General features: G+C 43.8%; 1 protein-coding gene across 1 annotated transcript in view; it reads left to right on the forward strand.

The window, feature by feature from the left end:
* The first annotated feature begins 610 nt into the window (after window positions 1–610).
* The window catches only part of ubl3a (ubiquitin-like 3a), a 60,526-nt gene continuing 44,926 nt past the window's right edge, over window positions 611–16,210 (forward strand). Inside the window, exon 1 of the mRNA XM_064971415.1 lies at window positions 611–1,260. Coding sequence (XP_064827487.1) covers window positions 1,231–1,260 — 30 coding nt within the window. The 5' untranslated portion in view covers window positions 611–1,230. The remainder of the gene's footprint in view (window positions 1,261–16,210) is intronic.

Below are 16,210 nucleotides of genomic sequence, written 5' to 3' on the forward strand. Positions count from 1 at the left end.
TCGGTTAGATCTTCTATACCTCTCACTGAACAAAACGTCCGACATGCATTATAGGCCTAGAATATTATTCATAATAATGAATTTCCTTTTTTAATGTTCCCGAAACAAAAACACATAGGTTTGTGAAATATATCAATTATTAATACTATATTTTTTATAATGTACCAGGCAAGTATACAGGCAACTACAATGATTGAATTACAATTAACCCTTATGACTCATATAATAGGTTATAAAATATGGGTACTGCCTAAACATCCTGATTAATCTAATTCAAATTAGAGTAAACCTATTAGTAAAGCATGAATCATAGTTTAGTGACACAGTGAAGAATGACCTTCTGTTTAATCATGTAGATATCTTTAGTCTTTTTATAGACTGGTCACCTTGGTGTGTCTAGGGTCACTTTGACTCGAACCCTCTGGGAGTGTGAGTGTGTCTGTGTTCATTCACGTGAAAAGAAACCCCCCCACTTTCCGCCCCTTTCTCGACACGGAGGCCTATGCAAGCAAGCTTTCCCCCACCGAGACCGTTTTATCTTTCCAACTCGCAACAGTAGTCTCCCCCTCCTCCCTCTCTCTCTCTCTTTTCAGTTCAGCGCTTTTTTTTTTTCCTACCGTGAAGTGAACTGCCGCCATGTTCTTCTGAGCCAGTATGACAGTCAGACGGGAGGAAGAGAGACAGGGACATAGTCTGTGACTAAAACGACGGTTTAACTCAGCTTTTCGGAGTATGAGAGAGATATTTTAACGCCACTGAACGTTTAGAACGGTGGAAGTTTTTTTGTTTAATTTTTTTTTGCAACAGAAGAGCCGTTCGGATTTACAGAGAAATCGGCGTGTCCGGATGTTACAGCGCGATATATTTTTATTTTCCTATGGCGTAGGCACCTTTATATAAAGGCTGATCTTTTTACACATTTGGGGGTCGGAGGGTCGCCTCCGGTCGAATCTATAAGCACATCCTAGTCTGTTTTTAAAAACCTGTTTTTTAACCGAAAAAATAAACGGACTAAATGTCTAATTTGTGTGAAATAGAAGAAAAACACATTCCAACATTCGTTCGTGACTCTGAAAGGATGACTATCGATACTAACGGGATTTAATTGGTGTTTTGGACGTTTAATTGATTATCAAAGACTCATCATTTGCCGTCTACGAGATTTTAAAGACGACGATAGGGGAAATACTATTATTTTCTTCCTTGAAGCCCGACGGTGAGCGGATTCCAATGATGACGGGCTCTACCCCGGCAGACATGGTGAGAAATTTTGCCAAATGTTTCAGAAGAAACATATAACCAGTTCGGTGTCCTCCAACGTCAAATTCATATTGTGAATATTCACAATGTGAATAGGTCTATAATAAATTATTATTAGTGTGATTAAACTCGGTCTATTCTTCAGCCTGTAGACAAACTTGAAGATGACTAGATAACGACATTGATCAATCAAATAATGTTATTTTGGCTGGTCAGATGGCAATAATTTATTTTTTATTAAATAAAATGTTAATGATTAAGACATTTAAAAAAATATGAAATAAGGAAAAGGACGAGAAGCACAGATAGCAGCAGTAGCTATAACATTTAGCACAGTGGGGCTACTGTTTACATTTAGCTGCTGTCTGTGTGGGGTGCCCTTGCAGTCCTCAGTCATATAGGCAAAGGCATAACTTTGGGTTATATGTGGGGGTGTCAGGGTTAATGGGTTCCGGTGTGTGTGTCCCCCCCCCCCAGGAGAATAATAAAATAAAAAATAGCTGTGAAATGGTTGTTTCTGGTGAATTTTGAAGGGAAAACACACCCAAAGTCTCACCTGATGATCTGTTCATCCTCTCCCTGCCTCCACATGGGCAGTGCTCTCTCTTCTAGGGATGTGAGAAAATGTCCATTTTGCTAAAAGGGTTTCTGTTAAAATGATCAGAAAATCATACAATTTCACACCAATTTACAATGCCGAATAATGGTCCTATTATGTATGTATGACCACTAGTGCTGGTAATCTACAGCAACACCTTTACAAGACAGAAAACCCTTTTAGAGACAGAGAACCCTTTGGAGACAGAGAACCCTTTAGAGACAGAGAACCCTTTAGACACAGATAACCCTTTAGAGACAGAGCACCCTTTAGAGACAGAGCACCCTTTAGAGACAGAGCACCCTTTAGAGACAGAGAACCCTTTAGAGACAGAGAACCCTTTAGAGACAGAGCACCCTTTAGAGACAGAGCACCCTTTAGAGACAGAGCACCCTTTAGAGACAGAGCACCCTTTAGACACAGAGAACCCTTTAGACACAGAGAACCCTTTAGACACAGAGAACCCTTTAGACACAGAGAACCCTTTAGAGACAGAGCACCCTTTAGAGACAGAGCACCCTTTAGAGACAGAGCACCCTTTAGAGACAGAGCACCCTTTAGAGACAGAGCACCCTTTAGAGACAGAGCACCCTTTAGAGACAGAGAACCCTTTAGAGACAGAGCACCCTTTAGAGACAGAGCACCCTTTAGAGACAGAGAACCCTTTAGAGACAGAGAACCCTTTAGAGACAGAGCACCCTTTAGAGACAGCGAACCCTTTAGAGACAGCGAACCCTTTAGAGACAGCGAACCCTTTAGAGACAGAGCACCCTTTAGAGACAGAGAACCCTTTAGAGACAGAGCACCCTTTAGAGACAGCGAACCCTTTAGAGACAGCGAACCCTTTAGAGACAGCGAACCCTTTAGAGACAGCGAACCCTTTAGAGACAGCGAACCCTTTAGAGACCGAGCACCCTTTAGAGACCGAGCACCCTTTAGAGACCGAGCACCCTTTAGAGACCGAGCACCCTTTAGAGACCGAGCACCCTTTAGAGACCGAGCACCCTTTAGAGACCGAGCACCCTTTAGAGACCGAGCACCCTTTAGAGACCGAGCACCCTTTAGAGACCGAGCACCCTTTAGAGACCGAGCACCCTTTAGAGACAGAGCACCCTTTAGAGACAGAGCACCCTTTAGAGACAGAGCACCCTTCAGAGACAGAGCACCCTTTAGAGACAGAGCACCCTTTAGAGACAGAGCACCCTTCAGAGACAGAGCACCCTTCAGAGACAGAGCACCCTTCAGAGACAGAGCACCCTTCAGAGACAGAGCACCCTTCAGAGACAGAGCACCCTTCAGAGACAGAGCACCCTTCACAGACAGCGAAACCTTCACAGACAGAACTTTTTCAGACAATAAAAAAAGTGACTGTAGAATTCTGCTTCAGCATAAAATGTTCTGTATTTTTTCCCTAAAAACAATAAAAGTCACTGTACTGCTGTTGTTTTTTATGCTGTGTTTTTATGGTATGGTAGCTAGATGTTTTATTTCTACTAAATGTTTTGGTAAATCACGGTATTTAACAAACTTTAAAGTACTTTTTTTAAGGAGAGGTGTTCCTGGCTGCCGCGCAGCAGATCAAGATGATTTGATTGACAGTTCTGGTTGCCTAGTGATGGACTTTAGTCCTGCTTCAGAAGCCTCATTCCCTTACAGACAAGTAAAACGCCCATTCAAATCTCCAGGGAAGGTTTCGTGTTGGCATTTAAAAATGTTTTGTGTAAGTCTACCCTAACAAACATGCTGAAGCCGAGGCGCTTTCAAGGGCCCGCATTCCATTATGTCTGAAAAGGATAACGGATAAAGCCTACTGTAATTTCATATTATGAGGCTAAAATGAATAGTAGGCTACCCTGTATTCGCAAGACTGGCCCGAAGATACCTCTGTATCCTGGTGACATCAGTGCCATGAGTAGGCTAGGATATTCCACACGCAACAGACCGGAGACTGAACACACACTTGCATCATTAGCCAAGAGACAGAGGAGGCAATGCCATGTTTTGGTAATCTGCGTCTCGCAATGTCTTGTCCTGCATGCATTGCAAATTCACCAAAGTAGTCTAAAGTTCACCTCTTCCTTTCTGTATTTATCTGAATTACACAACTTTCCCAGGCCTTTATAGCCTATTGACTATAACAAACCGAAAATGCTTTGTTTTGTGATAACTGCACTGTGATTTTAATTAAATGGTCAAAAAACATAGTGTTTCGGGTTAGGGATTTTTCTGAATGTTAAAGATTCCAACTTCGTTTAAATGTTTTAACATTTAAACATTCACACCCCTCCTCTTTACTGACTGTCTCTGACCCCTGCCAAATTAAATCACAATGATGGCAACAACTGTTTTGTTCGAGCACTCGAGCACTGTAGTCAGCAAAGATGAGGAGTTGAACAATAGTGTCTTATAACACAAATTGTCATGTATTGACCAGTTCCTCCTCTCCTTGCCTCGCCTCAACCTGGGCGGTGCAATCTCACACTCTCTATTGCCTGTCTTTGATCCCTGCCACGATCATATGACATTGACATCGGAGTCATTTAGCAGACTCTTATCCAGAGACACGTATAGTTAGTGAGTCATTTAGCAGACTCTTATCCAGAGACACGAAGAGTTAGTGAGTCATTTAGCAGACTCTTATACAGAGACACGTATAGTTAGTGAGTCATTTAGCAGACTCCCTTATCCAGAGACACGTATAGTTAGTGAGTCATTTAGCAGACTCCCTTCAAGAGACACGTATAGTTAGTGAGTCGTTTAGCAGACTCTTATCCAGAGACACGTATAGTTAGTGAGTCATTTAGCAGACTCTTATCCAGAGACACGTATAGTTAGTGAGTCATTTAGCAGACTCCCTTATCCAGAGACACATATAGTTAGTGAGTCATTTAGCAGACTCCCTTATCCAGAGACACGTATAGTTAGTGAGTCATTTAGCAGGCTCTTATCCAGAGACACGTATAGTTAGTGAGTCATTTAGCAGACTCTTATCCAGAGACACGTATAGTTAGTGAGTCATTTAGCAGACTCTTATCCAGAGACACGTATAGTTAGTGAGTCATTTAGCAGACTCCCTTCAAGAGACACGTATAGTTAGTGAGTCATTTAGCAGACTCTTATACAGAGACACGTATAGTTAGTGAGTCATTTAGCAGACTCCCTTATCCAGAGACACGTATAGTTAGTGAGTCATTTAGCAGACTCCCTTCAAGAGACACGTATAGTTAGTGAGTCGTTTAGCAGACTCTTATCCAGAGACACATATAGTTAGTGAGTCATTTAGCAGACTTTTATCCAGAGACACGTATAGTTAGTGAGTCATTTAGCAGACTCCCTTATCCAGAGACACATATAGTTAGTGAGTCATTTAGCAGACTCCCTTATCCAGAGACACGTATAGTTAGTGAGTCATTTAGCAGGCTCTTATCCAGTGACACATATAGTTAGTGAGTCATTTAGCAGACTCTTATCCAGAGACACGTATAGTTAGTGAGTCATTTAGCAGACTCTTAGCCAGAGACACGAAGAGTTAGTGAGTCATTTCGCAGACTCCCTTATCCAGAGACACGTATAGTTAGTGAGTCATTTAGCAGACTCCCTTCAAGAGACACGTATAGTTAGTGAGTCATTTAGCAGACTCTTATCCAGAGACACGTATAGTTAGTGAGTCATTTCGCAGACTCCCTTCAAGAGACACGTATAGTTAGTGAGTCATTTAGCAGACTCTTATCCAGAGACACATATAGTTAGTGAGTCATTTAGCAGACTCCCTTATCCAGAGACACATATAGTTAGTGAGTCATTTAGCAGACTCCCTTATCCAGAGACACATATAGTTAGTGAGTCATTTAGCAGGCTCTTATCCAGAGAAACGAAGTGTTAGTGAGTCATTTAGCAGACTCTTCTCCAGAGACACGAAGCGTTGGTGAGTCATTTAGCAGACTCTTATCCAGAGACGCGAAGCGTTGGTGAGTCATTTAGCAGACTCTTATCCAGAGACACGTATGGTTAATGCATTCATCTTAAGATCGCTAGGTGGGACAACCACATATCACATGCATGGAAAGTACAATCTTCCTCAGTGAAGTAGCTATCAATAGAGTCAGAGTTAGAAGGGGGGGGGTAGTGCTCTCATCAAGACAAATGTTGGCTATTTTGAAGAATCTCAAAACTCAAATATATTAACATTTGTTTAACACATTTTTTGGTTACTACATGATTCCATATGTGTGTTTTCATTGTTTTGATGCCTTCACTATTATTCTACAATGTAGAAAATAGTAAAAATAAAGAAAACCCTTGAATGAGTAGGTGTTCTAACTTTTGACCGGAAGTGTATTATTATTATTTTTTACTAATGTTGCTGTCCCCACTATAACAAAAAAAATGATGTAATTTTATCCTTGAAACATTGAATTGAATTACTGTAGAATTCCATTCATTCCAATACCCCTTAATGACAAAACACATTTGTGAAACTATTCAGACCCTTTGGTAGCGATTACAGCCTTGAGTCTTCTTGGGTATGACGCTACAAGCTTGGCACACCTGTATTTGGGGAGTTTCTCCCCATTCTTATCTGCAGATCCTCTCAAGCTCTGTTAGGTTGGATGGGGAGCGTCGCTGGTCCATTAGATCCCTGGTCTATTCCACGTAGGCCATGGTAGGCTAACGTTGTATTAATGTTGGGACAATGAGTTCAGTTGGGATTGTGTCTGACTGTGGCCTAACTCTGAGGGGTTGTGTGTGTTTGTTTTGTTCTACCTCATACCAGATGAGGAATGCTATGACCTGTCCAACCATAGACGAGGTATGAATGCCCAGGGCTTGGAGGTCTGCCATAGGCTAGTAATTAAAGTACGCTGACTACCCTAGGAACTCTAACAATCTCTCTCGCGCTCTCTCACTCTCTCTCCCTGCGACAGTACTGTAATTCAGTCATAGTAAAGAAAAGGTCTGATGTGTGTGTGTGTGTGTGGCAGCGATAAGTGTTCAGCTGGATGAGAGAGAGGGTCAGAGTTGGAGGTGAAGACGGAACTGTAGAATAAAGCCTATGCATACATCCACTTTTTAACCAAGAGAGAATGAGATTTTTGGTTAAAGGAGAGGAAGAGGAGGGGAAATAAAGAGAGAGCGTGGATAACACACAGAGGAATCAAGAAGGCGTCTCATCGCTGTGTGGTCCTCACCTGTGAGGTGTGGGGCAGGAACGTCATAACAATGGGGGTGTGTGTGCCTCAGTGTTCTGTTCCAGTGTTCTAAGGTTCTAGAAGGACTGAGTTTAGGAGCCCATTGTGAGGTTATTAAGTAGAATCAATTAGAATGGTCACAATGGACTGGGTCATTCCGTACTCCACACAAGGTTGAATACCCTTCTGTTCTTGCTACCACACACAGTTGGATGTAGCAGGGGTTAAAGGTGAGAGGTATGTGTGGGCTGGGGGTGAAAGAGAGAGAGGGATGGAGTGGGTTCCTTGTGGTTGAAAAGCCCATCCTGTATCACCTCTCACGAGCCTGTCTCAGCATTAGACACGCATTCATTCCGGGCATTACCATCTAAAAGGACCCCTGAGCACCAACGTGAAGTTTCCTAGGAGAATATCAAATGAAAGCTAAAAGTCTATATATTGTTTTGAAATGAAGGTATAGATGCATGTTTCAACAATTTTACATACAAAAAAATGAGGAATAAGCTTTAATTTCTAGTCAAACGGATGGAAAAGGGGTTCTTAGAAAACATCTACCAGAACAAGTCTTAATTAAACAGTATTAGAAATACATCAAAACACCGTAATGTGGAAGTAAAGACCCATGTACACTAATATCAACACTTATATTTAGTTTTGCTGAAATGATTTGCCTTTTGTAAGTTTAAAAAACATTGCCTTGTGCCTTATAATTCTGTTACCACATATCTTGAAGATATTTTTTCTAATTTTTCTCCCTCATGAGGAGAGAGGATAATGAACAGAAGTAACAAGTAAAAGTAGACCTATCAATTCATTATAGTTTTTTTTTAGTTATATCAACTGTGTTTATGAATTATTATCAGTAACGGAATTATTGATATTTTGAATTGGCTACAATGGGAAAAGCATAGTAGTCACAAACCACAGTTGGGTCACCTGCTACTGTCCTCCCTTCCACTGGCACACTGCTAATGTTCAGTAACACTGTCCTCCCTTCCACTGGCACACTGCTAATGTTCAGTACTACTGTCCTCCCTTCCACTGGCACACTGCTAATGTTCAGTACTACTGTCCTCCCTTCCACTGGCACACTGTTAATGTTCAGTACTACTGTCCTCCCTTCCACTGGCACACTGCTAATGTTCAGTACTACTGTCCTCCCTTCCACTGGCACACTGTTAATGTTCAGTACTACTGTCCTCCCTTCCACTGGCACACTGCTAATGTTCAGTACTACTGTCCTCCCTTCCACTGGCACACTGCTAATGTTCAGTACTACTGTCCTCCCTTCCACTGGCACACTGCTAATGTTCAGTACTACTGTCCTCCCTTCCACTGGCACACTGTTAATGTTCAGTACTACTGTCCTCCCTTCCACTGGCACACTGCTAATGTTCAGTACTACTGTCCTCCCTTCCACTGGCACACTGCTAATGTTCAGTACTACTGTCCTCCCTTCCACTGGCACACTGCTAATGTTCAGTACTACTGTCCTCCCTTCCACTGGCACACTGCTAATGTTCAGTACTACTGTCCTCCCTTCCACTGGCACACTGCTAATGTTCAGTACTACTGTCCTCCCTTCCACTGGCACACTGCTAATGTTCAGTACTACTGTCCTCCCTTCCACTGGCACACTGTTAATGTTCAGTACTACTGTCCTCCCTTCCACTGGCACACTGCTAATGTTCAGTACTACTGTCCTCCCTTCCACTGGCACACTGCTAATGTTCAGTACTACTGTCCTCCCTTCCACTGGCACACTGCTAATGTTCAGTACTACTGTCCTCCCTTCCACTGGCACACTGCTAATGTTCAGTACTACTGTCCTCCCTTCCACTGGCACACTGCTAATGTTCAGTACTACTGTCCTCCCTTCCACTGGTACACTGCTAATGTTCAGTACTACTGTCCTTCCTTCCACTGGCACACTGCTAATGTTCAGTACTACTGTCCTCCCTTCAACTGGCACACTGTTAATGTTCAGTACTACTGTCCTCCCTTCCACTGGCACACTGCTAATGTTCAGTACTACTGTCCTCCCTTCCACTGGCACACTGCTAATGTTCAGTACTACTGTCCTCCCTTCCACTGGCACACTGCTAATGTTCAGTACTACTGTCCTCCCTTCCACTGGCACACTGCTAATGTTCAGTACTACTGTCCTCTCTTCCACTGGCACACTGCTAATGTTCAGTACTACTGTCCTCCCTTCCACTGGCACACTGTTAATGTTCAGTACTACTGTCCTCTCTTCCACTGGCACACTGTTAATGTTCAGTACTACTGTCCTCCCTTCCACTGGCACACTGCTAATGTTCAGTACTACTGTCCTCCCTTCCACTGGCACACTGCTAATGTTCAGTACTACTGTCCTCTCTTCCACTGGCACACTGCTAATGTTCAGTACTACTGTCCTCCCTTCCACTGGCACACTGTTAATGTTCAGTACTACTGTCCTCTCTTCCACTGGCACACTGTTAATGTTCAGTACTACTGTCCTCCCTTCCACTGGCACACTGCTAATATTCGGTACTACTGTCCTCCCTTCCACTGGCACACTGCTAATGTTCGGTACTACTGTCCTCCCTTCCACTGGCACACTGCTAATGTTCAGTACTACTGTCCTCCCTTCCACTGGCACACTGCTAATGTTCAGTACTACTGTCCTCCCTTCCACTGGCACACTGCTAATGTTCAGTGCTACTGTCCTCCCTTCCACTGGCACACTGCTAATGTTCAGTACTACTGTCCTCCCTTCCACTGGCACACTGCTAATGTTCAGTACTACTGTCCTCCCTTCCACTGGCACACTGCTAATGTTCAGTACTACTGTCCTCCCTTCCACTGGCACACTGCTAATGTTCAGTACTACTGTCCTCCCTTCCACTGGCACACTGCTAATGTTCAGTGCTACTGTCCTCCCTTCCTCTGGCACACTGTTAATGTTCAGTGCTACTGTCCTCCCTTCCACTGGCACACTGTTAATGTTCAGTACTACTGTCCTCCCTTCCACTGGCACACTGTTAATGTTCAGTACTACTGTCCTCCCTTCCACTGGCACACTGCTAATGTTCAGTACTACTGTCCTCCTTTCCACTGGCACACTGCTAATGTTCAGTACTACTGTCCTCCCTTCCACTGGCACACTGCTAATGTTCAGTACTACTGTCCTCCCTTCCACTGGCACACTGTTAATGTTCAGTACTACTGTCCTCCCTTCCACTGGCACACTGTTAATGTTCAGTACTACTGTCCTCCCTTCCACTGGCACACTGCTAATGTTCAGCTCAGTTTTTTTCCTTCTCTTCTCTGTCATGTGGTGGTCAAAGCAAGACTGTGAAAACTGTCTGGACAACCCCTCCGTCCCACTCACTTTCCTCTCAGTCGCTCTCAGCTCTGTCTCATCTCTGTCTCCAGTTAATGTCACCTCGCCCGGCTCTGACAGACACCTAACATGACACCCACTGTCTTTCCTTTTACTGTAACAAGCACCGACCAACACCGGACGTCCGTGGACGTTGAAAAGGAGTTTTGTCATTTTAGTCAGTCCGCCCTGGCTGGACCAAATCTGAACCAATCATAGGCGTCTATGCTTCACAGGTTCGGACAGTACAGTAGAGAAATCCGCTGTGTCAGATTTCAAAAAGGCTTTACGGCAAAAGCATACCATGCGATTATCTGAGAACAGCGCCCAGCAGACAAATCATTACAAACAGTTACCAGCCAAGAAGAGGAGTATCAGAAATAGCGTTAAAATTAATCACTTACCTTTGATGATCTTCGGATGGTTACACTCACAAGACTCCCAGTTACCCAATAAATGTTTCTTTTGTTCGGTAAAGTCCCTGTTTATGTCCAAAAACCTCCGTTTTGTACAGTCATCCATTGGCCCAAAGCGCGGTCACAGCAGGCAGATGAAAAATCAATAAAGTACCATCAAAGTCAATAGAAACATGTCAAACGATGTTTATAATCAATCCACAGGTTGTTTTTGTCATGAATAATCTATCATATTTCAGCTGGACTATAGCTTCATCAATAGAAAAGAAAAACAAGAAAGGCACACTCCCGGTCATGCGCAGGACTCAAGTCCGGAAATTTCCACTGTCTTCTCATTGAAAGTGGTGCTTCTCACTCATTTTTCAGAGTAAAAGCCTGAAACAATGCCTAAAGATTTGCCACAAGTCATAGGGATCCTGAACTGGGTCGTACGTCTTTGTATGGTGGATTTCAATGGAAAAACAGCCATTTCAAAATAATAGCACTTCCTGGATGGATTTTCCTCAGGTTTTCACCTGCTATATCAGTTCTGTTATACTCACAGACATTATTTTAACAATTTTGGAAACTTTCAAGTTTTTTACATTTTTTTACTAGGATTAAATGTCAGGAATTGTGAAAAACTGAATTTAAATGTATTTGGCTAAGGTGTATGTAAACTTCTGACTTCAACTATATGTATTAATATATATATATATTTATTAATATTTAAACAAATATTTTGTATTACTAATTAACCCAGTTTATGAGACCTGGTGAGTTAAGCTGAACAAACATGGACAGACAGGTGTATGTATTAGGAAGACAAGAAGAGAGACAGGTAGGTGTTAAACAGGTGTATGTATTAGGAAGACAAGAAGAGAGACAGGTAGGTGTTAAACAGGTGTATGTATTAGGAAGACAAGAAGAGAGACAGGTAGGTGTTAAACAGGTGTATGTATTATGAAGACAAGAAGAGAGACAGGTAGGTGTTAAACAGGTGTATGTATTAGGAAGACAAGAAGAGAGACAGGTAGGTGTTAAACATGTGTATGTATTAGGAAGACAAGAAGAGAGACAGGTAGGTGTTAAACAGGTGTATGTATTAGGAAGACAAGAAGAGAGACAGGTAGGTGTTAAACAGGTGTATGTATTAGGAAGACAAGAAGAGAGACAGGTAGGTGTTAAACAGGTGTATGTATTAGGAAGACAAGAAGAGAGACAGGTAGGTGTTAAACAGGTGTATGTATTAGGAAGACAAGAAGAGAGACAGGTAGGTGTTAAACATGTGTATGTATTAGGAAGACAAGAAGAGAGACAGGTAGGTGTTAAACAGGTGTATCTATTAGGAAGACAAGAAGAGAGACAGGTAGGTGTTAAACAGGTGTATGTATTAGGAAGACAAGAAGAGAGACAGGTAGGTGTTAAACAGGTGTATGTATTAGGAAGACAAGAAGAGAGACAGGTAGGTGTTAAACAGGTGTATGTATTAGGAAGACAAGAAGAGAGACAGGTAGGTGTTAAACAGGTGTATGTATTAGGAAGACAAGAAGAGAGACAGGTAGGTGTTAAACAGGTGTATGTATTATGACACCAGCTGTAACCTGTCTGACCTGTTCAGAATGCTGTCACTGTGAGACAAACCAGGAAGTGGAGCTCTGACCTAGCACAGTGAGGAAGGAAAGGGACAAGGCTCTGGTATACACAAAGGGACAAGGCTCACAAAGGGACAAGGCTCTGGTATAACTCTGGGAGGACTAACACCAGAGAATAGACAAGAAAATGGAAAGAGGGAATGGTGTCGGCCAGCATCCCGGAGTCGCCTCTTCATTGTTGACGTTGAGACTGGTGTTTTGCGGGTACTATTTAATGAAGCTGCCAGTTGAGGACTTGTGAGTCGTCTGTTTCTCAAACTAGACATTAAATAGTACAGAGGCGACTCCAGGATGCTGGCCTTCTAGGCAAAGTTCCTCTGTCCAGTGTCTGTGTTCTGTTGTTCATCATAATCTTTTCTTTTTATTGGCCAGTCTGAGATATATCTTTTTCTTTTTTCAACTCTGCTGCCTAGAAGGCCAGTATCCCAGAGTCGCCTCTTCACTGTTGACGTTGAGACTGGTGTTTTGCGGGTACTAATTAATGAAGCTGCCAGTTGAGGACTTGTGAGGCATCTGCCTCTCAAACTAGACACACTAATGCATTTGTCCTCTTGCTTAGTTGTGCACCGGGGCCTCCCACTCCTCTTTCTATTCTGGTTAGAGCTAGTTTGCGCTGTTCTGTGAAGGTGAAGGGAGTAGTACACAGCATTGTACGAGATCTTCAGTTTATTGGCCATTTCTGGCATGGAATAGCCTTAATTTCTCAGAACAAGAATAGACTGACAAGTTTCAGAAGAAAGTTTTTTGTTTTTTAAAACTATTTTTAGCCTGTAATCAAACCCACAAATGCTGACGCTCCAGATAGTCAACTAGTCTAAAGTTTTATTGCTTCTTTAATCAGAACAACAGTTTTCAGCGGTGCTAACGTAATTGCAAAAGGGTTTTCTAATGATCAATTAGCCTTTTAAAATGATGAACTTGGATTAGCTAACATACATATAAATAGTGCATTAGGAAAGTATTCAGACCCCTTGACCTTTTCCATGTTTTGTTGCATTACAGCCTTATTCTACAATAGATTACCTTTTTTCCCTCATCGATCTTCACACAAAACCCCATAACGACAAAGTGAAAACAGGTTTTTAGACATTTCTACAAATGGATTGAAAATGAAATACCTTATTTACATACGTATTCAGACCTTCTTGCAATGAGACTGAGTTCAGGTGCATCCTGTTTCCGTTGATCATCCTTGAGATGTTTCTACAACTTGATTGGAGTACACCTGTGTTTAAATTCAATTGATTGGACATGATTTGGAATTGCACACACCTGTCAATAAATGTCAGACAAAAACCAAGCCATGAGGCTGAAGGAATTATCTGTATAGATTGTCGAGGCACAGATCTGGGGAAAAGTATAAAAGTTCTGCAGCATTGAAAGTCCACAAGAACACATTGGCCTCCATTATTAAATGGAAGATGTTTGGAACCACCAAGGCTCTTCCCAGAGCTGGCAGCCCGGCCAAACTGAGCAATTGGGGTGAAGGGCTTTGGTCAGGGAAGTGACCAAGAACCCAATGATCTCCCTGACAGTGTGACTCTCTCCAGAGTTCCAGAGATGGGAGAAGCTTCCAGAAGGACAATCATCTCTGCAGCACTCCACCAATCAGGCCTTTATGGTAGCATGGCCAGACAGAAGCCGTTCCTCTGTAAAAGGCACACGACAGCCCGGTTGGAGTTTGTCAAAAGGCTCCTAAAGGACTCTCCGAACATGAGAAACAAGATTCTTTGGTCTGATGAAACCAAGATTGAACTCTTTGGCTTAAATGCCAAGGGTCACAGCTGGAGGAAACCTGGCACCATCCCTACTGTGAAGCATGGTGGTGGCAGCATCATGCTGTGGGAATGTTTTTCAGCGGCTAGGACTGGGAGACTATTCAGGATCGAAGGGAAGATGAACGGAGCAATGTACAAAGTGATCCTTGATGAAAACCTGCTTCAGAGAGCACAGGACCTCTGACGGGCTTCGGGACAAGTCTCAATGTCCTTGTGTGGCCCAGCCAGAGCTCAGACTTGAACCTGATTGAACATCTCTGGAGAGACCTTTTAAAATAGCTGTCCATCCAACCTGACAAAGCTTGAGAGGATCTGCAGAGATAAATGAGGGAGCCCCCCCCCCCCAAATACAGGTGTGCCAAGCTTGTAGCATCATACCCAAGAAGACTCGGGGCTGTAATTGCTGCCAAATGTTGTTCAACAAAGTACTGAGTAAAGGGTTTGAATACTTATGTCAGTGTGATATTTGAGTATTTTAAATTTTTATAAATGTGATACAATTTCTAAATACCTGTCTTTTGCTTTGTCATTATGTGGTATTTTGTGAAGATTTATGAGGGGGAAAAATGTATTTAATCAATTTGATAATAAGGCTGTAATGTAACAAAATGTGGATAAAGTCAAGGGGTCGGAAGACTGCCCGAATGCACTTTTATGTGTGGAGAGAGAGAGACTAATTTATCACCAACCTCAACCCAGTTTCCCTCAGAGCCTTCACAGTCGGCCCACTAACACCTCTCTCAGACCACAGTCAAATCACAGTGTATTTGAGAAACGGGGACAGAGGCTGTGAAAAGGGGACCGAGGCTGTGAAAAGGGGACCGGGGCTGTGAAAAGGGGACCGAGGCTGTGAAAAGGGGACCGAGGCTGTGAAAAGGGGACGGAGGCTGTGAAAAGGGGACGGAGGCTGTGAAAAGGGGACCGAGGCTGTGAAAAGGGGACCGAGGCTGTGAAAAGGGGACGGAGGCTGTGAAAAGGGGACCGGGGCTGTGAAAAGGGGACCGGGGCTGTGAAAAGGGGACCGAGGCTGTGAAAAGGGGACCGAGGCTGTGAAAAGGGGACCGAGGCTGTGAAAAGGGGACCGAGGCTGTGAAACGGGGACCGAGGCTGTGAAAAGGGGACCGAGGCTGAGAAAAGGGGACAGAGGCTGTGAAAAGGGGACCGGGGCTGTGAAAAGGGGACCGAGGCTGTGAAAAGGGGACCGAGGCTGTGAAAAGGGGACCGAGGCTGTGAAAAGGGGACCGAGGCTGAGAAAAGGGGACAGAGGCTGTGAAAAGGGGACCGGGGCTGTGAAACGGGGACCGGGGCTGTGAAAAGGGGACCGAGGCTGTGAAAAGGGGACCGAGGCTGTGAAAAGGGGACCGAGGCTGTGAAACGGGGACCGGGGCTGTGAAAAGGGGACCGAGGCAGTGAAAAGGGGACCGAGGCTGTGAAAAGGGGACCGAGGCTGTGAAAAGGGGACCGAGGCTGTGAAAAGGGGACGGAGGCTGTGAAACGGGGACCGAGGCTGTGAAACGGGGACCGGGGCTGTGAAAAGGGGACCGAGGCTGTGAAAAGGGGACCGAGGCTGTGAAACGGGGACCGAGGCTGTGAAAAGGGGACGGAGGCTGTGAAACGGGGACCGAGGCTGTGAAACGGGGACCGGGGCTGTGAAAAGGGGACGGAGGCTGTGAAACGGGGACCGGGGCTGTGAAACGGGGACCGGGGCTGTGAAAAGGGGACCGAGGCTGTGAAAAGGGGACCGAGGCTGTGAAACGGGGACCGAGGCTGTGAAAAGGGGACCGAGGCTGTGAAAAGGGGACAGAGGCTGGCATTAGAGACCGGCACAGTTAATCGAAAATCTGGATATCCGATTGGGACGTTAATATTTGACTACTTTAGTAAGTGTTAATTTTTGAAGACATTTCTTCTGGGCTATTTTAACAATGAAAAAAGCTTTGTCAAAACGAAATCAATTTTTTTTGCCAT

The sequence above is a fragment of the Oncorhynchus masou genome, chromosome 8, assembly GCF_036934945.1.
Source record: "Oncorhynchus masou masou isolate Uvic2021 chromosome 8, UVic_Omas_1.1, whole genome shotgun sequence".
NCBI classification, from domain to species: domain Eukaryota; kingdom Metazoa; phylum Chordata; class Actinopteri; order Salmoniformes; family Salmonidae; genus Oncorhynchus; species Oncorhynchus masou.